At 41.5% G+C, this 23,421-nt stretch overlaps 1 protein-coding gene across 1 annotated transcript in view; it reads left to right on the forward strand.

Annotated features, from left to right (window-relative positions):
- AGO4 (argonaute RISC component 4) overlaps window positions 1-23,175 on the forward strand; it is a 51,552-nt gene extending 28,377 nt beyond the window's left edge. The window contains exons 13-18 of the mRNA XM_030823415.1: window positions 69-228; window positions 5,007-5,322; window positions 5,458-5,592; window positions 15,150-15,251; window positions 16,126-16,325; window positions 18,769-23,175. Of these exons, the coding sequence (XP_030679275.1) occupies window positions 69-228; window positions 5,007-5,322; window positions 5,458-5,592; window positions 15,150-15,251; window positions 16,126-16,325; window positions 18,769-18,877 (1,022 nt within the window). The 3' untranslated portion in view covers window positions 18,878-23,175. The remainder of the gene's footprint in view (window positions 1-68; window positions 229-5,006; window positions 5,323-5,457; window positions 5,593-15,149; window positions 15,252-16,125; window positions 16,326-18,768) is intronic.
- Window positions 23,176-23,421: the final 246 nt, after the last annotated feature.

Here is a 23,421-nt window from a genome sequence, read left to right on the forward strand (position 1 = left end):
TTTTCCTTTTGCTTTTAGTAATTAGGAGACCATTTAAACATGTTAAAATTAATAAATTGTTTTTGTAGCGGAGGTGAAACGTGTTGGAGATACCCTTCTAGGTATGGCCACACAGTGTGTCCAGGTAAAAAATGTAGTGAAGACCTCACCTCAAACCCTTTCCAATCTTTGCCTGAAGATAAATGCAAAACTTGGAGGAATTAACAATGTGCTTGTGCCTCATCAAAGGTAAGATTCTGAATGCTTTCCCCACTTTCGTTGAAGATCTAACTTACATAATTTATGGGAAAGCACACAAATATTATATATGCATCTAGATTACCTTTTCTCTTGTATATATATGCACCCATATACCCAACACCCAGATAAAGATATATAACATTTCCAGCACCCCATCAGCCTTCCTTATGGCCCCTCCAAATAGATAACCCCCAAAGGTGACCACCATTCTGATGTCTATCACCTATCCAGATTACTTTTGCCCATTTTTGAGCTTCATATAAATGGAATCGTACAGTATGTACTATTTTGTGTTGGTCTTCTTTTGTTCAACATTATGTCTGTGAGATTAATTTGTGTTGTTGCACTTAGGAGTAGTTTATTCTTTTTCATTGCTGTGTATGATTTCATTACATGAATAAACCACACAATTTTAATTTATTCTACTATCGATGGATCTTTTTTTTTTTTTTTTTTTTTTTTTTGAGACGGAGTCTCGCTCTGTCCCCCAAGGCTGGAGTGCAGTGATGCGATCTCGGCTTACTGCAAGCTCCGCCTCCCGGGTTCACGCCATTCTTCTGCCTCAGCCTCCCAAGTGGCTGGGACTACAGACACCTGCCACCATGCCCGGTGAATTTTTTGTATTTTTAGTAGAGACAGAGTTTCACCGTGTTAGCCAGGATGGTCTCAATCTCCTGACCTCGTGATCCGCCCATCTCGGCCTCCCAAAGTGCTGGGATTACAGGCGTGAGCCACCGCACCCGGCCCTGGATATTTTCATACATTCATTATACAATTCTACATTTTTGGTGAACTGAAACACTCTTTCTCTTGTGTGGAATTCCAGGAGTGTAATTACTGAGTTACAGAGAATAGAGTTACAGAGAATACATATATTTACTATTAATAGATACAGTCAAATAGTTTTCCAAAGTGGTTGTACCAATTTACACTTACACTGAGAGTTCTACTTGCTCTATATTCTTACCAACACTTGGTAGTATCAGTCCTTTTAATTTTAGCCATTTTGCTTGGGGATAATAGTATCTCATTATAGTTTTAATTTGCATTCCCTTAATGAGTAATGATGTTAAGCACATTTTCATATGCTCGTTAGCCATTTGAACATCTTTATATTTTTGTTTGTTTGTTTTGTTTTGAGATGGAGTCTTGCTCTGTCACTCAGGCTGGAGTGCAATGGCATGATCTTGGCTCACTGCAACCTCCACCTCCCAGGTTCAACCAATGCTACCACCTCAGCTTCTTGAGTAGCTAGGATTACAGGTGCACACCACTGTGCCCCACTAATTTTTTTTGTATTTTTAGTAGAGACAGGGTTTCACCATGTTGGCCAGGCTAGACTCAAACTCCTGACCTCAAGTGATCCGCCTACCTTGGCCTCCCAAAATGCTGAGATTACAGGCATGAGGCACCACGCCTGGCCTGTTTTGTTTTTTGGGACAGGGTCTCACTCTGTCTTCCAGGCTGGAGTGCAGTGATGTGATCATGGCTCACTGAAGACCCAAACTCCTGGCCTTCAACTGATCCTCCCACCTCAGCCTCCCAAGTAGCTAGGACTACAGGCTCATACCACCATGCTTGGCTAATGTTTTTATTTTTTATAGAGACAGAGTTTTGTCCTGTTGACCAGGCTGGTCTAGAACTCTTGAGCTCAAACAGTCCTCCTGCCTCAGCCTCCCGAAGTGCCAGGATTACAGGCATGAGCCATCATGCCTAGCCTAAACATCTTCTTTTATAATGGACCTGTTCAGTCCTTTGCTCATTTTTTTATATTGGGTTGTGAGTCTTTTTCATTAATTTGTAGTAGTTCTTTGTGGTTTCTGGTCCTTCACAAGATACAGATATCCTATAGGCAAACAGGATAGGCAGATTATCTTCTCCTAGTCTGTGTTTTGCCTTTTCACTGTCCTAAATTGTGGGTTTTCTGTTTTTTTCTTTTTAAGACAAGGTCTCACTCTGTCACCCAGGCTGGAGCACAGTGGGGCAATCATGACTCACTGCAACCTCAATCTCCCCAGCTCAAGTGATTCTCCCGCTTTAGTCTCCTGAGTAGCTGGGACTACAGGAATGTGCCACCATGCCTGCCTAATTATTTATTTATTTATTTATTTATTTACTGAGATAGAGTCTCACTCTGTCACCCAGACTGGAGTACAGTGATGCAATCTCGGCTCACTGCAACCTCTGCCTCCTGAGTTCAAGCGATTCTCCTGCCTCAGCCTCCCGAGTAGCTGGAATTACAGGCGCACGCCACCATACTTGGCTAATTTTTGTATTTTTATTAGAGACAGGGCTTTACCATGTTGGCCAGGCTGGTGGTCTTGAACTCCTGACCTCAAGCAATTGGGCCACCTTGGCCTCCCAAAGTGCTGGGATTATAGGCATGAGCCACTATGCCCAGCCTTAAATTTTTTTTTAAAGATGAGGTCTTGCTATGTTGTCCAGGCTGGTCTTGAACTCCTAGGCTTAAGTGATCCTTCCACCTTGGCCTCTCAAAGTGTTGGAATTATAGACGTGAGCCACCATGCCTGGTCAATAGTGGCTTTTGATGAACAGAAAATGTTAATAGGACTGAGTTGAATCAATCTTTTTATGTCCTTTTAAGAAACCCTGTCTGCCCCTCCCTTCATAGGTTTTTTTTGTTTGTTTAAATTTGAGTTTGTCAGATTGACTCTAGAGTAAACAAACACCAAGGCAAGACAGGGATATAATAGACAAAGTGCTGGCTGGGAATTGGGAGATTTGAGTATTGTTACGCATGTGAATTTCTAATATCTCTGGGCCTCAGTTCCTTCTCTATCAAGATAATAATATCTGCCTTGTTAACTTGAAAGTGTTGTTTTTCTGTGAAATACTATGTGTGAAAGTGATTTGAAGAGTTAAATTTAGGGCTGTGATATTAGTCATTGCCATACTTGAAGATAAAATTGAGTGCCTTGCTCTTATGCAATCATATCACAGTTCTCTTTTTTTTAATTTAATCTTAGCATATTTTGTCAACTTGATTAGTTGATTTCTTATTTCTTATTTATTTATTTTTTTGAGACAGGGTCTCACTTAGTCACCCAGGCTGGAGTGCAGTGGCACAATCTCGGCTCACTGCAAACTCCGCCTCCCAGGCTCAAGCAATCTTCCCACCTCAGCCTCCCAACTAGCTGGGACCACAGGCGTGCACCACCACGCCTGGCTTATTTTTTGTATTTTTGGTACAGACGAGGTTTCTCCATGTTGCCCACACTGGTCTCAAACTCCTGAGCTCAAGCTATCCACCCGCTCAGCCTCCCAACACAGTTCTCATTTTTGTCCTGGAATGAAACTTCTAGGTAAATAAATCCCCCCTTAAACATTAGTGATGAGATATATGGGCCATAGGGGAAGTTAACCTAAAGTCTGTCTTCATTTAATTTTACCCCAAACATTTGAGACAATATAGCTTAGTGGCTTAGAGTGCATACTTTGGCGTTAAACTTCTTGGGTTTGGATTCCAGCTTTTCCACTCCTAGCTGTGTGATCTTGGGAACATTCTTTATCCTCTTATGTCTTATTTTTTATCTGGAAAAATTGAGATAATAATTGTACCACCCTCATAAAATTTTAAGAACTAAATGAGTTAACATGTGTGAAATGCTTAGCATAGTGGCTGGTATGTTGTATATGTAAGCTGTTACGTTATGTATATGTATGTTGCCTATATATGTTCACTGTTATTAACTTCTCTGTGCCAGGCTTATGTTCTGTGATGATACAGAGAGATAAATGGGACACAGCCTCTTCTCCCATGGGACCTCACCTTTAGTACCTATTACATGAGATTGTCAAGTATGGTATGCCTCTAAATTACACTTGAAGAATTAACACTCGCAGTCCCAAATCCTACTTTTAAGAATTTATCCCAGCTACCTGGAAGGCTAAAGCGGGAGAATCACCTGAGTCCAGGAGGTTGAGGCTACAGTGAGCTGAGATCATGCCACTGCACTCTAGCCTGGGCAACAGAGTGAGACTCTGTCTCAAAAAAAAAAAGGGGGGGGGGTATTGTTTTGTTTTGTTTTGAGATAGAGTCTTCCTCTGTCACCCAGGCTGGAGTGCAGTGGCGTGATCCTGGCTCACTGCAACCTCTACCTCCTGGGTTCAAGTGATTCCCCCGCCTCAGCCTCCCAAGTAGCTGGGATTACAGGTGAGCCCCTCCATGCCGGTCTAATTTTTTTTTTTTGAGACAGGGTCTTGCTCTGTCGCCCAGGCTGGAGGGCAGTGATGTGACACCGTACAATGTAGTGTAGTATAGTATATAGCTCACTGCAGCCTCAAACTCCTGGGCTTAAATGTTTTTTTCTGCCTCAGCCTCCCAAGTAACTGGGACTACAGGCAGGCGCTGCCACGCTGGGCTTTCTTATTTTTTGTAGAGACCTGGGTCTTGATATATTGCCCAGGCTGGCCTTGAACTTCTGGGCTCAAGCAGTCCTTCCTCCTTGGCCTTTCAAAGTGCTGAGATTATAGGTATGAGCCACGGTGCCCAGCCTAGGTCCCGTTTTTTAAATCTTCTCTTCCTACTGTTATAGAAGAGCCAGATTCACTTCTTCAGTCAGTCCAGAGTCACTGTACTGGGTGACATCAATATTCAGTGGTCCGTAGTGTTCTTTCCCAATGGGGTTAAGTCTTTGTTCTCTCTTATAAGGTTATATCTGATTATATCTGGTGATATAATCTTGCTAAACTCAAACGTTTTCACTTATATGTCTGAGTGGCAACATCTCCTTAAATCTGAGCAGGCCCTCGGTGTTCCAGCAGCCTGTCATCTTCCTGGGAGCGGATGTCACACACCCCCCAGCAGGGGATGGGAAGAAACCTTCCATTGCTGCCGTGGTTGGCAGTATGGATGGCCACCCCAGCCGCTACTGTGCCACCGTTCGGGTGCAGACTTCCCGGCAGGAGATCTCCCAAGAGCTTCTCTACAGTCAAGAGGTCATCCAGGACCTGACTAACATGGTTCGAGAGCTGCTGATTCAGTTCTACAAATCCACACGCTTCAAACCCACTCGGATCATCTATTACCGTGGAGGGGTGTCTGAGGGACAAATGAAGCAGGTACTCTCATTATCCCTGTTGCCCTTCGGGGCCTCTAGGAGTCTGAGGGAGATTCCTCTCATCTACCGTTCTGGGTAGATCTGAGAGATACTAGGCAAATTCTCAATTAAACATAATTCCATTTCTGCCTTCTAGGTAGCTTGGCCAGAACTAATAGCAATTCGAAAGGCATGTATTAGCTTGGAAGAAGATTACCGGCCAGGAATAACATATATTGTGGTGCAAAAAAGACATCACACACGACTCTTCTGTGCAGATAAAACAGAAAGGGTAAGAAGATAGAGTATAAGCTTTGTTATCTGAGGCTCTGGCAAGAGATGTATATATACCATTTTTATACAATTTTTTTCTTAAAAGCAGAAATGCCTGATAAAAATTTAATAAATACAATAACTGCAGTTGGGTTTAGATGACCAATTCTGAATGATATGAGTTTTGAGACTGAATATTTTCTTTCTCTTGTATAACAGAAATGCTGATTTCTCAAGTTGTTTTTGTGTCGGGGGGAGTAGGTCAGAAACATGCCAGGTACATTGTGATGATATAGGCAACCTTCTAAGGGGTGCTTTTTGTTATTTGTTACTTTTTGCTGCACAGTTCTAGGATATAAAGAAGAATTTATCTTCCAAATAATTTTATATCAGCATAGGACAGGGGTCCCCAACCCCCAGACTGTGAACTGGTAACAGTCTGTGGCCTGTTAGGAACCAGGCTGCGCAGCAGAATGTGAGCGGTCAGTGAATGATCATTACCACCTTAGCTCTGCCTCCTGTCAGATCAGCAGTGGTGGAACAGTTTCATCCCAAAACCATCTCCCCCCACTCCCCTACCCTCATCCATGTAAAAATTGTCTTCCATGAAACCTGTCCTTGCTGCCAAAAAAGTTGAGGACTGCTGGCATAGGAGATTCATAGGGCACAAACTTTGAATATTTATAGTGTCACACTTAAACCACAGTCAAATTACTCAACTTCTCTAAGCCATAATATTCTCATCTGTAAAATGTGGTTAAGAACAATATCTGACCGGGTGCTGTGGCTCACGCCTGTAATCCCAGCACTTTGGGAGGCTGAGGCGGGTGATCACTTGAGGTCAGGAGTTCGAGGCCAGCCTGGCCAACATGGCGAGACTCTGTCTCTACTAAAAATACAAAAATTAGCTGGGCGTAATGGTGCATGCCTGCAGTCCCAGGTATCCAGGAGGCTGAGGCAGGAGAACCGCTTGAACCCAGGAGCCAGAGGTTGCAGTGAGCTGAGATCATACTACTGCACTCCAGCCTGCACAGAGCAAGACTCTGCCTAAAAGAAAAAAAAGAAAAATTAAAATCCAAAACACCTCTAATCCCCAGGCATTTCAGATAGAGAATGCCCAACCTATATTATTAATAGATAATCTTGCTGCTTTGATATTTTTTAATGACTTTACTTCATCTTGTCCAGGCCCTCTCTGATCGACCCCTAGGAAGACCAGATCTTTCTGTTGCCTAATCATGTAATCTTGTTTGCCACTCCCATTATTTTCTAGTACACTCTAGTTTTTTTGTCTCTAATCCGAGGATGAACTGTTTCTTTTTTCTCTTTTTTTGAGATGGAGTTTTGCTCTTGTCACCCAGGCTGCAATGCAATGGCACAATCTTGGCTCACTGCAACCTCTGCCTCCCGAGTTTCAAGCGATTCTCCTGCCTCAGCCTCCTGAGTAGCTGGGATTACAGGTGCCCACCACCATGCCCAGCTAATTCTTGTATATTTAGTTGAGACGGGGTTTCACCATGTTAGCCAATCCAGTCTTGAACTCCTGACCTCAGGTGATCCACCTGCCTTGGCCTCCCCAAGTTCTGGGATTACAGGTGTGAGCCGCCATGCCTGGCCTGAACTGTTTCTTTTTGTTTTCTGAATCAAGGTTGTTTTCTCATTGGGCCCCAGATCCAATCAGCTTAGATTAAAAGGACGGTCTTAAATTAAAAGGGCTGTTTTAAATTAAAAGGGCTGTCTTTAAATTGCTGAAACCATGAGTTAATAGTACTTCTTACCAACTGGGCTTTACCTCTCTGTAATATACACATATAAGAAATCTGTACCTGTGCCCCCAAAATATATAAAAATTTAAATAAAAAGTAGACCAGCACATGTCAAATAAAATAAATAAATAAAAGATATGCTGTGCAAAAAAAAAAAAAAAAAAATAGTACTTCTTAGACTTTGCTAATACAAATTCTTTGAACTCTTGCCTGACCTGTGGGCACAAAACCTCCTGCCACCTTCTCCTTAACTGTTGTCATCTCTCCACCTGTCTGTCAACTTGTTATCCATGTAGATTTAAGATCTTCTTTAGGCTTGTCTTCCTAAACTATCTATTAAGCTATTATTAAGCTATCTCATAGTTTTATTCTTTAAACCTTTCAAAATTGACAGTCCCAGTTCTTGGTCTACTTTGTACCCTGACATTTACTAATATCTTCTATTCTCTAAGCATGCCTCTTGCCAATCCACTTGCCCATTTATTTTGCCTCTACTCTTAGGCTGATAGAAATTGCTGGGGGAAAAGTGGTGGATTTTATTTTTTTGAGACAGGGTCTCACTCTGTCACCCAGGGTGGAGTGCAGTGGCATGATTATGGCTCATGGCAGCCTAGACGCCCCCAGGCTCAGGTGATCCTCCTACCTGAGCCTCCCAAGTAGCTGGGACTACAGGCACTCACCATCACTCTTGGCTAATTTTTTTGTATTTTTTGTAGAGATGGGGTTTCGCCATGTTGTCCAGGCTGATCTTGAACTCTTGGGCTCAAGTGATCAGCTCACCTCAGCCTGTCAAAGTGCTAGGATTACAGGCGTCAGCCACCACACCTGGCCAAAAGTGTCTGTTTAATAAAGAACTATATTACAAATTCATGAGAGCAAATCTCAGCCAGGCCTTGGATGCTGCCATTTTTTCATTTACCCTATTCCCCATAGCATCTGTTCCACACCTTTATACTCTTCTCAAGTCCCCTACCCTATTCATAATAACTCTATTGCCAACAAAGTCCTATCGTCTATTTCCCTCCAAAAACAAGATCTAGAAGGCAAGAGTTTTCTCAGCTGCCTCTCCTCTACTTTCAAACTCAGTTACATCTTGTATTTTCTTATCTCCTTCCTCGTATCTCTCCACCTATGCTTTCTTTCCCCCATCCTATGCTTTCAATCCTAATCCCTCCTGACTTCTCTAGAGCCTTACTTGGTTAATTATGCATTATTTTTCAAAACTTCACTCTTTCGTGTTCTGTTGCCTCCTTCTCGCCCTATAAAGGTGGCTTAAATCTTCCTGAGTTCACCTCACCCTGCTTCTCCCTCAGTCTCACTGCTACCTTATCTTTTCTTCCTTTCACGACTAAACTTTGAGAAAAACAATCACTTGACTTTCTATCTGTACTTTCTCACATCATACTTTAATTTTCTGTAGCCTAACTTCAATTTCAGTGACTCCATTGAAGTTGTTGTCTCAATGACTTGCTCATTTCAAATCTAGAGATACTTTGTCAGATTCCCACACTGACTTCTTTGTAGCACTTAAGACAATGATTGCCTTATTTGGCCTTAACAAAATGACTTTCCAGCTTTACTACCCACCTTTGTAATCAGACTTTTTTTTTTTTTGAAATGGAGTTTCTGTAATCAGACTTTTTTTTTTTTTTTTGAAATGGAGTTTCTATAATCAGACTTTTTTTTTTTTTTTTTTTTTTAAGATGGAGTTTCACTCTGTCATGATCTTGGCTCGCTGCAATCTCTGCCTCCCGGGTTCAAATGATTCTCCTGCCTCAGCCTACCGAGTAGTTGGGATTACAGGCGCATACCACCATGCCCAACTAATTTTTGTATTTGTGGTAGAGACGGGGTTTCACTATGTTGGCCAGACTGTTCTCGAACTCCTGACCTCAAGAGATTTCACCCACCTCGGCCTCCCAAAGTGCTGGGATTACAGATGTGAGCCACCGTGCCCAGCCTGTAACCAGACTTTTTTTGATTCCTCTTTCTCCTTCTGTCCATTAAACACTGATATTTCCCGACATTTCATACTTCTCTCTCTTCTCTTCTCAATTTCAGCCCTCTCTATAGTGTCATCCACTTTTCTGGGCTAATTCCCTTGCTTGTAGATTCCTAAATCTGTATTTCCAGCCCCAATCTACTCTTCAGCTCCTGATCTGTACTCCCAGTTATCTATCAGACATATTTGCTTAGATTCTCTATAGGCACTGCATCAGTCAAGATAGGCCAACAACAACAACAAAAACCCAAATCTTAGTGGCTTACAAAGACTTGTTTTTTGATCACATTACACATTCATTGTGGCTCTGCTGCAGCTGTGACCCTGCTGTCCTCCCTTTGGAACCTAGGCTGACAAAGAAGCATCTATCTGGAACATTGCCAGTCATCCTGGCAGAGAGGAAAAAAGATACATGACAAGCCATGTGCTGGCCCAGAAGTAACACATTTCAGGCCACATTTTATCAGCCAAAGCAAGTCACTCCTGAGATAATTGGGTGTGGATGTATAATCCTCCCCCAGGCAGGGGCATGGGAATGTTTGGCACCAGTAATACAATCTACCACAGGCATTTCAAGCAAAGCATGTCTAAACCTTCTATTTATTGTTTTATCCCCATCCAAAACCTATTCCTCCCCAATTTTCCTTTTATTCTATTACTTGGCATCACTGTATATAAAGTTGGCCAAGCTAGAAACTTCAGAGTTGTCTTTAAATTCTTTTCCCCATTTCCAGTCCCTCCATACGCATTTAGAAAATAGTCCTCTGTGGGCCAGGTGCGGTGGCTGACACCTGTAATCCCAGCACTTTGGGAGGCCAAGATGGGTGAATCACCTGAGGTCAGGAGTTTGTGCAACTGCACTCCTGCCTGGGCAACAAGAGTGAAACTCTGTCTCAAAAAAAAAAAAAAAAAAAAAAAAAAATTAAAAAGGCTGGGCGTGGTGGCTCACACCTGTAATCTCAGCACTTTGGGAGGCCAAGGCAAGTGGATCACCTGAGGTCAGGAGTTTGAGACCAGCCTGGCCAACATGGTGAAACCCCGCCTCTACTAAAAATACAAAAATTAGCCGGATGTGGTAGCATGTGCTTGTAATCCCAGCTACTCAGGGGGATGAGGCAGGAGAATCGGTTGAACCTGAGAGGTGGAGGTTGCAGGGAGCCGAGATCGCACCATTGCACTCCAGCCTGGCCGACAGAGCAAGACTGTCTCAAAAGAAAAAAGAAAGAAAGAAAAAGAAAAAGAAAATAGTCCTCTGTGTTCTGCCCTGAAATCTCTCTTGTCTCAGTTCTTCCTGTTGTATGTTCCCACTGCTCTAGGCAGAACTGTTTTATTGCAGGAGACTCCTAGCAGTCTCCTTGTCTCCATTCTTCCTTCACAAATGCATCCTCTACCCTGCTGTGAAAACACAGATCTTTTTGTGCCACTCCACTGCTCAGAAATCTTCGGGTATTTCCCCTTGCTTACCAAATGCATTCCTGTGGTGTTTAGTGTTTTCCCAAGGTGGCCAAAACAACATTTTCATTTTATCTTTCACCATAACCTTATACATCTTCTACTTCCCATATCCACTGTACATTCTTACCCCTGGAACCAGTACATCCATTCCATCCACTGTTTTCATTATTTTTATTAAGGTATAATATAGATACAGTAAAATGTACCCTAATTTTTTAGTGTCTAGTTTTAGTTGAGTGCATACTTAAGCTTTTTGTTTTGTTTTGTTTTGTTTTGTTTTGTTTTTTCATTTTTTTGAGATGGTCTTGCCCTGTCACCTAGGCTGGAGTGCAGTGATGTATATAATCATGGCTCACTGCAGCCTCAGCCTTCTAGGCTCAAGCAGGCCTCCCATCTCAGCCTCCTGAGTAGCTGGAACTACAGGCCAGTGCCACCACACTTGGCTAATTTAAAATATATATATATATTTTTTGGCCAGTGTGGTGGCTCACGCCTGTAATCCCAGCACTTTGGGAGGCTGAGGTGGGCGGATCACAAGGTCAGGAGATCGAGACCATCCTGGCTACCACGGTGAAACCCCGTCTCTACTAAAAATACAAAAAATTAGCCGGCTGTGGTGGCGGGTGCCTATAGTCCCAGCTACTCGGGAGGCTGAGACAGGAGAATGGCGTGAATCCGGGAGGTGGAGCTTGCAGTGAGCTGAGATCATGCCACTGCACTCCAGCCTGGGAGACAGAGCAAGACTCCATCTCAAAAAAAGATACATATATATATATTTAGGGACAGGGTCTAACTTTGTTCCCCAGTTTGGTCTTGAGTTCCTGGACTCAAATGGTCCTCCTGCCTCAGTCTCCCAAAGTGTTGGCATTACAGGCATAAGCCACCATACGTGGCCCTAGTTTTGACAAATACATACAGTTCTGTAGCCATCACTACAATAAAAATACACAGTCATCCCTCAGAATCCATGGGGGATTGGTTCCAGGACCTGCTGCAGATACCAAAATCCACAGATGCTCAAGTGCCTGATATAAAATGGTACAGTAAGCAAGGTGTGGTGGTGCATACCTATAGTCGCAGCTACTTAGGAAGCTGAGACAGTAGGATCACTTGAGTCCAGGAGTTTGAGACAAGCCTGGGCAACATAGCAAGACTCCATCTCAAAAAACAAAAATGGTATAGTAATTGTATATAACCTATGCACATCCTCCCATATATTTTAAAACAGGGGTGTCCAATCTTTTGGCTTCCTTGGACCACATTGGAAGAAGAATTTTCTTGGGCCACGCATAAAATACACTAACCATAGCTGATGGGCTAAAAAAAAAATCACAAACAAATCTCATAATGTTTTAAGAAAGTCTACAAATTTGTTTTTGGTCTTTTTTTTTTTTTTTTTTTTTTGAGACTGGGTCTCGCTCTGTCACCCAGGCTGGAGTGCAATGGCTCAGTCTCAGCTCACCGCAACCTCTGCCTCCAGGGTTCAAGTGATTCTCCTGCCTCAGCCTCCCGAGTAGCTGGCATTACAGGCACATGCCACCATGCCCAGCTAATTTTTGGATTTTTAGTAGAGATGGGGTTTCACCATGTTGGCCAGGCTAGTCTTAAACTCCTGACCTCAAGTAATCTGCCTAGCTTGGCCTCCCAAAGTGCTGGGATTGCAGGCATGAAAGCCACTCCTCCTGGCCCAAGTTTACAAATGTGTACTGGGCCACATTCAAAGCCGTCCTGGGCCGCATGCAGCCCACGGGCTGCGGGTTGGACAAGCTTGCTTTAAAAGATCTCTAGATTACTTATAATACCTAATACAACATAAAGGCTTAAATAGTTGTTATACTGTATTTTAAAATGTCTATAAGTTTTTACTGTTGAATTATTTTAAATATTTTTCTAGGTTGCTTTAGTACTGAATACAGTGTAAATGCTATGTTTTATTGTTTTTAATTTTTTCATATTAAAATTAAATTTTTAAACATGTTAACAATTTTCTGTATTTGTGTCAGGTCTTTAAAATTTATATTTTTATTTATTTTTTAATTGACACATAATAATTATACACATTTATGGGTTACATAGGAGTTTTTATACAAATAATGCACAGTGATCAAATCAGGGTATAATTAGAATATCTAAACCTTTTTAAAGAATATCCACAGTTGGTTGAATTCCTGAATGCAGAACCTGTGGATACCAAGGGCTGACTGTATAATAATTCTGTCATACCAAAGAATCTTCAGGTGTCCTTTTGTAGTTAACCTTTCTCCTTCACTCCCAGCCCTTGGCAACCACTGATATGTATTCTGTTCCTACAGTTTTGCTTTTTCCAGCACATCATATAGATAGAATCATAGCCTTTGAGTCTGGCATTTGAGATTCATCCAAGTTGTGTATATATCAGTAATTTGCCCCTTTTTATTGCTGAGTGGTATTTCATAATATGGATGAGCCACAGTTTGCTTATCCATTTCTGAGTTTAGGGGTATTTGGAGTGTTTCCTGTTTTTTACCCAACTTCCCTTTTCAGCTCCTACTTATCTTATAAGGCATGGCTCACCTATTTCCTCCTCATCAGCTTTTCCCAATGCTTCCCATATGCCCTTATGACATTGTGTTACAGTTTATTGTGTACACTTTTCATGAAGTCAGGAAGGCAAGTTTATTAGTTCTCTTGATGCCCCTGACTGTCATCCCCAACATCTGCTGCGGAGCCTAACAGTCACATGGGTGCTCAAGCAATAACTGGTGAATTGAAAAGGCCTGGAGTCCCTTTTCTCCAAGGCATCACCTCTTCAGGCTGTCATATGTAGAACCAGAGAGGGTTTTTTTTTTTAAGGGTAAAATAAATTTAGAAAATGCTATATACTCTATATCCCTTTTAAAGATTATACATGACTAAATAAAGGTTTTGAGAAGTCATACAGTAGAAAAATACTTTTAACTTTAATTTGATCCCATATTTTTCAGGTTTGTTCCACCATAAAATACCTAAACACATCCTGCAAAGCTAATATTCCTAAAGAACACACTTTGGGGGAAAAAAAAATGCTAGAACCAATTAGATTTCTTCTGATCCAGCTAGGAACCCAAGATGACATATGCATTTGATGGAAGGAAATTTTTCTATACTCATAGAGTTATGTATGCATAGGTATATGATCTTCAGCTGAAGGTAACAATAGTTAAAATGGAGCCAAATAAACTCCCATCAAATTTGTGCCTGTATGCTAAATAAATGTGTTCATACTGAACTCTGCTGTACAGCAGAAGAGGGTGACCAAATAGCAAGATGTAATTCCTTCCCTTGTAATCCATTTCTGAAGTTCCCCTCTTGCCTTCCTAGAAGTTTGATTTTCAAATTTTGTCTGTAGAGTTTTTGCTTGGAATTCTAAAAGGGTAAGAGAACATCATCTAATTTTACAGTTGATTAGATTGAGGTGTAAAGATAATAAGCTTTGTTCAAGGTATATAGTTGCAAGGCTAGGCCTAGATCTGAAACTGATTTTTTAGTTCCCATTTCAGTGCTTTCTTCCTGATAACCATTTGCCAGTGACTTTTTTTTTTATTATTATTAATGAAGTATTTGCTATTGCCAGGTGTGGTAGCTCACACCTGTAGTCCTAGCACTTTGGGAGGCCAAGGTGGGAGAATTGCTTGAGCCCAGGAGTTTGAGTCCGCCTGGGCAACAAAATTAGAGCCTGTCTCTCAAAAAAAAAAAAAAAAAAAAAATAGACATGATGGCATGTGTGCCTATAGCCCCCGCTGCTCAGGAGGCTGAGATGAAAGGATTCCTTGAGTCCAGGAGTCCAAGGTTGCAGTCAGCTGTGATCCTCCCAGTGCACTCCAGCCTGGGTGACAGAGTGAGACCCTGTCTCAAAAAAAAAAACCAAAAACTACTAGTTATGTTGAACCTGGTAAACCAGTTTAAAGATTCCTTAATCTTTTACTGAAAATTGTGAATTTTTTTTACTCCAAGTAAGGAATAAAACTGTTTTTTTCTCAGAAAGTTTATCTATCTTAAATGTTAAATGTTTTTTCCCTTTGTGAACATACCACTGTGTCATCTGTAAATATATAATAATGTTGTAGCCCAAAGGCATGGGTAAAATATTTTTTGTCCGTATCCTCCTGAAGAGATCCTGGAACATATTTGTTTGTGAAAATACTATAGATTAAAATGGTTGGGCTAAGGGAAAGTTACAGAAGATTCAACATCTTGAATGAAAGTGATTTTCAAGACAACTAACTTAAGAGACATTTACCAACTTGCTCCCAATTAACACACAAAAGAAAAAAAAATGGCCTGAGCACAGTTTGGCACTTTGATGACTAATTACTTTTTTTTTGTTTTTTGTAGGTAGGGAAAAGTGGCAATGTACCAGCGGGCACTACAGTGGATAGTACCATCACACATCCATCTGAGTTTGACTTTTACCTCTGTAGTCATGCAGGAATTCAGGTAATTTGGAAGCTGGTTCAGATCTTTGACTTGATAGGGAGATGTTTGCAAATTCAGCAACTAGCTCGAGTAGACTTGTTATTTACCACCGTGCCTAACTTTGTTAATGCTTGTATCCTAGAATTGTTATCTTTTGGTCTAGATATCTGCTTGTAGGTGTGCTAGGCAGAAGTATTTCTGAGTTTAAGGAGTAGGTTTCGATTATTTTCTCTTCTCGTGTCATGTCAGAAATATATTAATCAGGCCAGGCATAGTGGCTCACGCTTGTAATCCAAGCACTTTGGGAGGCTGAAGTGGGCAGATCACCTGAGGTCAGGAGTTTGAGACCAGCCTGACCAATGTGGCGAAATGAAACCCCCATCTCTACTAAAAAAAACAAAAATTATCTGGGCATGGTGGCATGCACCTATAGTCCCAGCTACTTGGGAGGCTGAGGCAGGAGAATTGTTTGAACTCCAGAGGCGGAGGTTTCCATGAACCAAGATGGTACCACTGCACTCCAGCCTAGGTGACAGAGTGAGACTCCATCCCAAAAGAAAAAAAAAGGCCGGGCGCAGTGGCTCACGCTTGTAATCCCAGCACTTTGGGAGGCCGAGGCGGGCGGATCACAAGGTCAGGAGATCGAGACCACAGTGAAACCCCGTCTCTACTAAAAATACAAAAAAATTAGCCGGGTGTGGTGGCGGGCGCCTGTAGTCCCAGCTACTCGGGGAGGCTGAGGCAGGAGAATGGCGTGAACCCGGGAGGCGGAGTTTGCAGTGAGCCGAGATTGCACCACTGCACTCCAGCCTGGGCGACAGAGCGAGACTCCGTCTCAACAAAAAAAAAAAAAAAAACAAACAAAAAAACATTAATCATAAAACTCTCTCCCCAGGGAACCAGCCGTCCCTCACATTACCAGGTCTTGTGGGATGACAACTGCTTCACTGCAGATGAACTCCAGCTACTGACTTACCAGCTGTGTCACACCTATGTGAGGTGCACTCGCTCAGTCTCTATTCCAGCCCCTGCATATTATGCCCGGCTTGTAGCATTTAGGGCAAGGTATCATCTGGTGGATAAAGATCATGACAGGCAAGTTTCTTAGGCACAATAAAGTCTCTTTATATTTTAGTAGCATGTTAAAAAAATGAGCTACGATGGAAAACTTTTTTAAGGATTTAAACTTTCAGAGTTTAAATTGTAAGGAGCAAATAAAATTGCATGTGCCTCTGAGAGCTTGTAACGTGACTTTTGGTCCAAGAAGTGCTCAGGCTTGTTTATACTTGTATTGTGTCTCTAAAGGAGTTTAATTTGGAGCTGCTTGTGGTTCTCCCATGGAGCCAAATGCATTTCAGTTCTGCTCAGGTCCTAAGTAGCCTCAAAAAGTGGTCAACACAGTACCCTGGCTCCGGTCAAAGCAGTCACAGGGCTGTGGATTCCACTTCATGCAAGTGAGGAGGTCTGACCAGTTCACTTTGCTTTTGGTACATTCTGGAAAAATACCCCAGAGTGAACCTGGATGTGTGTGTGGGAGTGGGGGCGCAGACGATTCTCACTCTCAAATAGGCATCTCAGGAGAATCAGAGAATCTGATATTTTGACCTATTCCTGAGCTACTATTAAATAGCTACACAAGCTCTCTGCATTAATTTTCTTTTCCAAATGACCATCTGTGAAGTGTAGCAGTTTCTGGGCTCTTCCCCAAGTCTGAATTCAGCTGCTAAATAGTAGACATTCCACTGCAAGTCCATTTGTGTAAGGGTTGAAAATACACTATTATGGAAAATGTCCAACTGTGGCTTTGTACCTTCCATTCTGTAATGTGCTTTCATTTATTCGGCATATTTATTAGGTATTGACTGTGTGCCCAGTACTGTGCTAGGTGCTAGAAATACTAAGATGAGTAAGACATGTTTCTTGTCCACTGGGATTTTATGTTTCAGTATGGGAGACAATACAGGCAAATATACAACTAACAAGTAGCCCAAGTCAGTACAGATAAAAGTGCAATGGGACACCAGAGGAGAGGCTTTTAGAGAAGATTTCATAGCTGGATGGGTAGAATGGCTCTACAAAAAAGAGAAAAGAATTTTCAGGGCAGAGAGAACAAGGGACACGAAGGAGAGAAAGCAAGTGACATGTTTGTACAGTAGCAAATTTTCTTTGGCTGGAGGATATTAAAGGGGAACAAGGAGGTATGAGGCTGGAAAAGTATGTTAGAGGAAGACTGTGTTTGTTAAATGTAAAATGCTGTTCCTAGGATAGAATAGATAGGACTTAACAGTTAATTGGATATGCATGTCAGAGGAGAGGGTGAAGTAAAAGATGGCTAAGATTTTGAGCCTAGACGATAAGGATAATAATCACTTAAAGAGAAAGAAGAGGGATGGGGATTTACAGCTTGTCAAGCCCTTTATATCACATGGTACCCTTAAGTAGTATGTTTAGAAGTTGTTGTTACTCCAAAAGACCACAGTTCAGAGGAGTTATTATGTGTCCAAGGTTATATAGTTCGTGAGGGGAAGACAAGAAGAGACTGGTGGCACAATAGCATCTGCTGGGAATCTCCTATATTCCATCACTGTGCTAGGTACATAGATGCATTCATTCAACTAATGGTTGATTGAGACTTTGTGGTATTATGTGCTAGACACCAAGGATACAGTGGTGAGCAAGGTGGACAAAATTGCTGCTTTCTTGGAGTTTATATCCCAGTGGGAAAATAAATAATTACCCAAGTAATAATTTAATTTCAATTGTGTTTAGTACCATGAAAGAAAAATATAGGATTCTGTTAAAGCATGTTCCAGGTGGCTCTGACCTGGACCTTAAAGTCAAAGAAGATTTCTCTGGGGAAAAATGACATTTGACTGGAGCCTAAAGAAATTAGCCAGACATAGTGGGCAGTGGAAATCTTCATATGGATACTGTTAAGGATTGTGTCTTTGCAGACATTATATTATTTAATTCTTGCGGCAGCCCATTAAAGAAGTTCAGTTGGCTGGGCGCGGTGGCTCATGCCTGTAATCCCAGCACTTTGGGAGGCCGGGCAGGCAGATCACGAGGTCAGGAGACCGAGACCATCCTGGCTAACATGGTGAAACCCCGTCTCTAGTAAAAATACAAAAAAATTAGCCGGGTGTGGTGGCAGGTGCCTGTAGTCCCAGCTACTTGGGAGGCTGAGGCAGGAGAATGGCGTGAACCCGGGAGGCAGAGCTTGCAGTGAGCCGAGATTGCACCACTGAACTCTAGCCTGGGAGACAGCGAGACTCCGTCTCAAAAAAAAAAAAAAAAAAAAAAAGAAAGAAATTCAGTTGAGTCAACTGATATTTAGAGGGACACAACAAATTATTCAAGAAGCTAAAGCTTAAGCCTAAGATATTCTAGAATCTAGTACTGTTTGTGCTATTTGAAACGTGTGAAGTTTGAAGTGGTCTTCTGTTACACCTGTTTTTTGTTTTTTTGTTGTTGTTTTTGGTTTTTTCTTTGTTTGTTTTGCTTTGTTTTGTTTTGTTTTGTTTTATTCTCTTTACAGTGCGGAAGGCAGTCATGTGTCAGGACAGAGCAACGGCCGGGATCCTCAGGCCTTGGCTAAGGCTGTGCAAATCCACCATGATACCCAGCACACGATGTATTTTGCCTGAGAGTCTCAGAAAAAGAACTCAACCAATTTGGCACCCCATGCAGCCTCAAAATGTTTCAAATGCCTACCACCTCTAGATCGAGCCAAGTTGACTTCAGGTGGTCTTCTACCAGCAGCTCGGAATAGTTGCACTGAATCTATACTTTGCAGCACTGTCTGATGCGTCAACAAAATTGAGCCATTTTTTTAAAGTAATAGATACTCAATATAGATTATCTTTTCTGATGCACTGGACTGAATTTTTACCTCAATGTGCAAAGGCTGATCAGCCTGAACTTTCTAAAGGACTTTACAAGAAGGGTTTCTATGGAATATTTTGCTAGCTGTGGTGTTCACCGCATCCCTCTAGTCTTAGAAGAGAAGATTATTCCTTTTTTCTGTAGTCATTGAGTGGGGTATATGCATAAGTGGGAGAGAAAAACCAAACAATCTACTTCAGTTCAGTGTAACTATTTAATTGTGTGGGTCCATAGACTTTTTAATGAAGATTTCTGACTTTGCCACTGTAAATGCCTTTAATGAGCATTAATTTTTGAAAGTTTTACAGAGTTTTATTAGTTTTACTACTTTATCTTATTGATCTCTGCAGACTTGTGCTGGTGCAAGTACACGCTGCCAGGCAATTTGCACTATATTTGGCTGCAGATTCAAATAGGCAGTTCTCTTATTTGGTCGACTTTTGTGAATGTGTGACATAAACAGATGTAATGCATGTCACAGTGACGGAGATAACACTGCCATGATAAAAGTACTCATGTTTCCCCTATTTGGAAAAAAAAAAATTGCTTTTAGTATTTTTCCAAGTTTTCAAAAGTGCCCATTTTATGCTGCTGTGTGGTTTGTTAGATCTAAATGATTTTTAAACTTTTCTCATAGAAACTTAACTTTGGCAATAAACATTTTTTAAGGTCTCTCCTCTTCCTTCCCCAACAATGTAGTTTTCTAAATGAGATTTCGGTATGATTTTATCAGCTATTTCTTATATATCATAATCTGGCAGTTTCTGAAACCAGTCAGAAAAGACATATATTTCCATGCCTTTTTAAAGAATTATTTTTACCTGTTTTATATTCACAGTTGGTGTCCTGTCACTTTGTTTTAAAATAAGCTAGAACCAGGATGCTTCCTTATTGGAAAGGCTTTGCCAGTCCTTAAGGTACATTGAGTGATGCTGCAACTTGCAAAAATGTACCAGCATTTAAAATTTCTTTTCCTGGGAATCAAGGTAACTCACACGACTACTTGCAGTACAAATTTTTTGCTTCTCTTTCGACCTGAAATGTACTTGGTGGGTTTTCCTTCCTTTTATTAAACTAAAACTGTATGGAAAAGGTTGATTTTTCTTAATAGATTCTGGATTCCACTCACAGGGAGATGGGATTCCTTTCTTGTCCAAACAAAGGGAGTTGCTCTAAAGTGAGCATCAGTTAAAATGTAGGGGAAAATGTATTCTGTATGTAGTGTAGATAATACTTTGTGAATGGACAACAGTTACATAGTGTCTTGGTAGCACCAGCCAGTGTTTCCCAGCCCAGAGTTTACTGACTTGTAATTCTCTATCCAGGACATCAGGAGTGAGGGATGGAAAAGGGGATAAAAGGCCTGGAGCCACACTCTATATGGCTGAGGAAGGAGCTAGGGAAAGAGATAGACACAATGGGGTGAAAACAATTTTGCCGCCCCTGCCTGGAAACTGCTGGTGAGGAAATGATGGTGAAGGGTGTTTGCTTGAACTCATGAGACGGTCCAAATCTCGTAAACTAGCCTTCTCAAAATCCCAGCAATATAAAGCACTGTTTTTCTTCAGTCGTTTAAATAAACTTGTAAATACATTGAAGTTTACATTTCCATGTGCTGTTGATCAACGGCGCCACCTGTGTTTGCTGAGACCTGTCTCTGAGAGAGAGTTTTATAATGAGGCCTGTTGCTCATTAAGATGAGTGCAGACGTCCTTAATCCCTGCAGATAGTGGGATGAAAGCAAATTCTGTAAAATGAAGCACAACATAGCCAGGAGTGAAGAGATGGCAGATGTTAATTTCTTAAAATTTTCCTTTTTTTTTTTTTTTCAAATACCTCACTTGGATAATACAAATCAGGACATGTTGGTGAGGGGCTGGCTGCTTGGCTGCTGCTTTTATTCACACTTGTTCAGGGAGAGCACAGAGAATACCCTTCAGCATGGCCACTCTGGACCCAAGAGGAGGAAAAAACGGAAGCTTTTTTAGGAGAAGGAGGACTCACTGGAATCCAAGATGTGAAGAATTCTTGGTGGCTGGCTGGCTGGCTGGCCAGCGGGCACCACACCTGCACTTGAGTGCCTCGGGCTTGCTTATTAATAACGCACAGAAGAAGCGTCACTTCTCACCATCTCCTGGCATGTATGGAGCAGGGAGCAAGGCCATGTTCCAGAAAGCCCTGATTAGCTTGTCTTGCTCTACGCTCGACCTCGAACAATACAGCTTGTAAGACCTCAGTCAGTCCTGGTACACTGGGGTAAATCAGTGTGGTGGTGGAAGGAAAGCCGGGAGGCCTATTTTTATAGGAAAATAATACCATTAAAGGTGCAATGCTGTCATTTTGGACAAAAGGAAAGAAATTTGGAAGAACTGGGATTATTGGCAAAAACTTGCTGAGGGGTGAATCTTTAGAGCTAATCACTGCAGAATCAGAGTTGCAGCAATATGATTGCAAGCAAGTCTGAATGCATAGTTTTACTTTAATTGGGCTTGACAATTTGAATAGGTAACCCCTCGGGACTGACTGAATCGTTATGCATGTGTCAATCAATGGGAGGTGTGCATTCTCTAGAAGTAGTTTTAGGCTGTTTGGTTTGGTTTTGTTTTTGTTTTTTAAATGCAGCCTGTTTAGGCACTGTCATGTGGTGTGAAAGATTTAAATGTAGCAACGCTAAAGAGTAATAATTTGGGGATAAGAAGTGGGGACATTGGCCGGGCGTGGTGGCTCACGCCTGTAATTCCAGCACTTTGGGAGGCTGAGGTGGGTGGATCACCTGAGGTCGAGAGTTCGAGACCAGTCTGACCAACATGGTGAAACATCATCTCTACTAAAAATACAAAAAATTAGCTGGGCCTGGTGGTGGATGCCTGTAATCCCAGCTACTCGGGAGGCTGAGGCAGGAGAATTGCTTGAACCCAGGAGGTGGACGGTTCAGTGAGCTATTACTCCAGCCTGGGCAACAAGAGTGAAACTCTGTCTCAAAAAAAAAAAAAAAAAAAAAAAAAGTGGGGACATTAAGAGAGTGGTGATGACCCAAATGTTGAACCAGTTATGTTTTGGTGGTGGTGTTCTTAGCTGTTGAATCCTGAATGGTTTATAAAGTGAACTAGCTGGCTGAATGCAGCCAGCGTTCTGGGCAGCAGAACATACTCATTCTTACTGTAAATTCTATTTGCTGCTTCCAAAGGTGATGATTTTCAAGGAGACACGTTCTATATGGTCTGTGTTTTACGATCTGGTGCCCAGCCTCTACCAGAGCTTGCCTACCTGGCAAAGCTGCCTACCCTTCAAGTGGGAAAATATAATCCACTGTTTAACAAGGCTTACCCTCTCCACCCTGTCCTAACGACCTTTTGTGAATGTGCTGTAATATTTTCTTGCTCAATAGCAAGGTGGTAGCTCTGCTTTCATTTTAAGAAAGTGGAGGCTGAGGGCATTGTATCAATACTGTTTCAACTCCAAGAAGCTTTCCTTGTAAAATTAAAGGAAAGAGCTTGTTATTGATTAACCATTTTCTTATGCCTTGCTATTGACATATTCATGCTCTTCCTATGTCTAGTGGCTGAAAATGTTTGCATTTGTTCATTTGACTAATGGTGTGATTTTTTTTCTATATTATTAGACCTGTAATGTTTTAAAATGTATTTTATTAAATTTGGACTGGATGTATGTCTCTAGCAATACGAGGTACTTTCTAAAGTATTAAGGGAGGGGTTGTATCCTCATGTTGAGATAAGATGATGGTCGTTCAAATTTTGCAATTTTTTTTTTGGCCTGCAGGGATATTTTGTGTTTATGTGTCCAAAAAAGGAATAAATTGGCATTCTTGTGCCAAAAGTTGTTTTTCCTGTCAATTGTCTGATAAGTATGCAGTACACTGTAATGGCAACATACATGGTTGCTTTTTAAAAATAATTTCCTCAGTATAAGAAATTTTACAAAGAACAGTGGAAAAACTTTGTGTTTTTAACTCTTGGGTCTCCCTATTTTTAAAAATTGCTATTTGGTATACAATTATTACGTGTCAATTAAAACTAAAATAAAACTTTTAAAAAAGAAATTGCTATTTGAGAATTTAAGAAGAGCTTTTCAGCAACACTTCACTTATGAAAACTTTTACAAAATTGATCAGAGTTCTGGATATGGCTCTTAATGGGAAGATCTATTTAAGCAATGCTTGAGAAGAATCTGCAGTCTCCAGAGGGCAGTGTGGCCACACACTTTATAAGACTTAACTTCTCCAGAGGAGAAGCTGCTCAAATTCATCCAACCTGGGGCTATCCAGTCTCATCTTTAGAAAAATTGT

The sequence above is a fragment of the Nomascus leucogenys genome, chromosome 12, assembly GCF_006542625.1.
Source record: "Nomascus leucogenys isolate Asia chromosome 12, Asia_NLE_v1, whole genome shotgun sequence".
Classification (NCBI taxonomy): Eukaryota; Metazoa; Chordata; class Mammalia; order Primates; family Hylobatidae; genus Nomascus; species Nomascus leucogenys.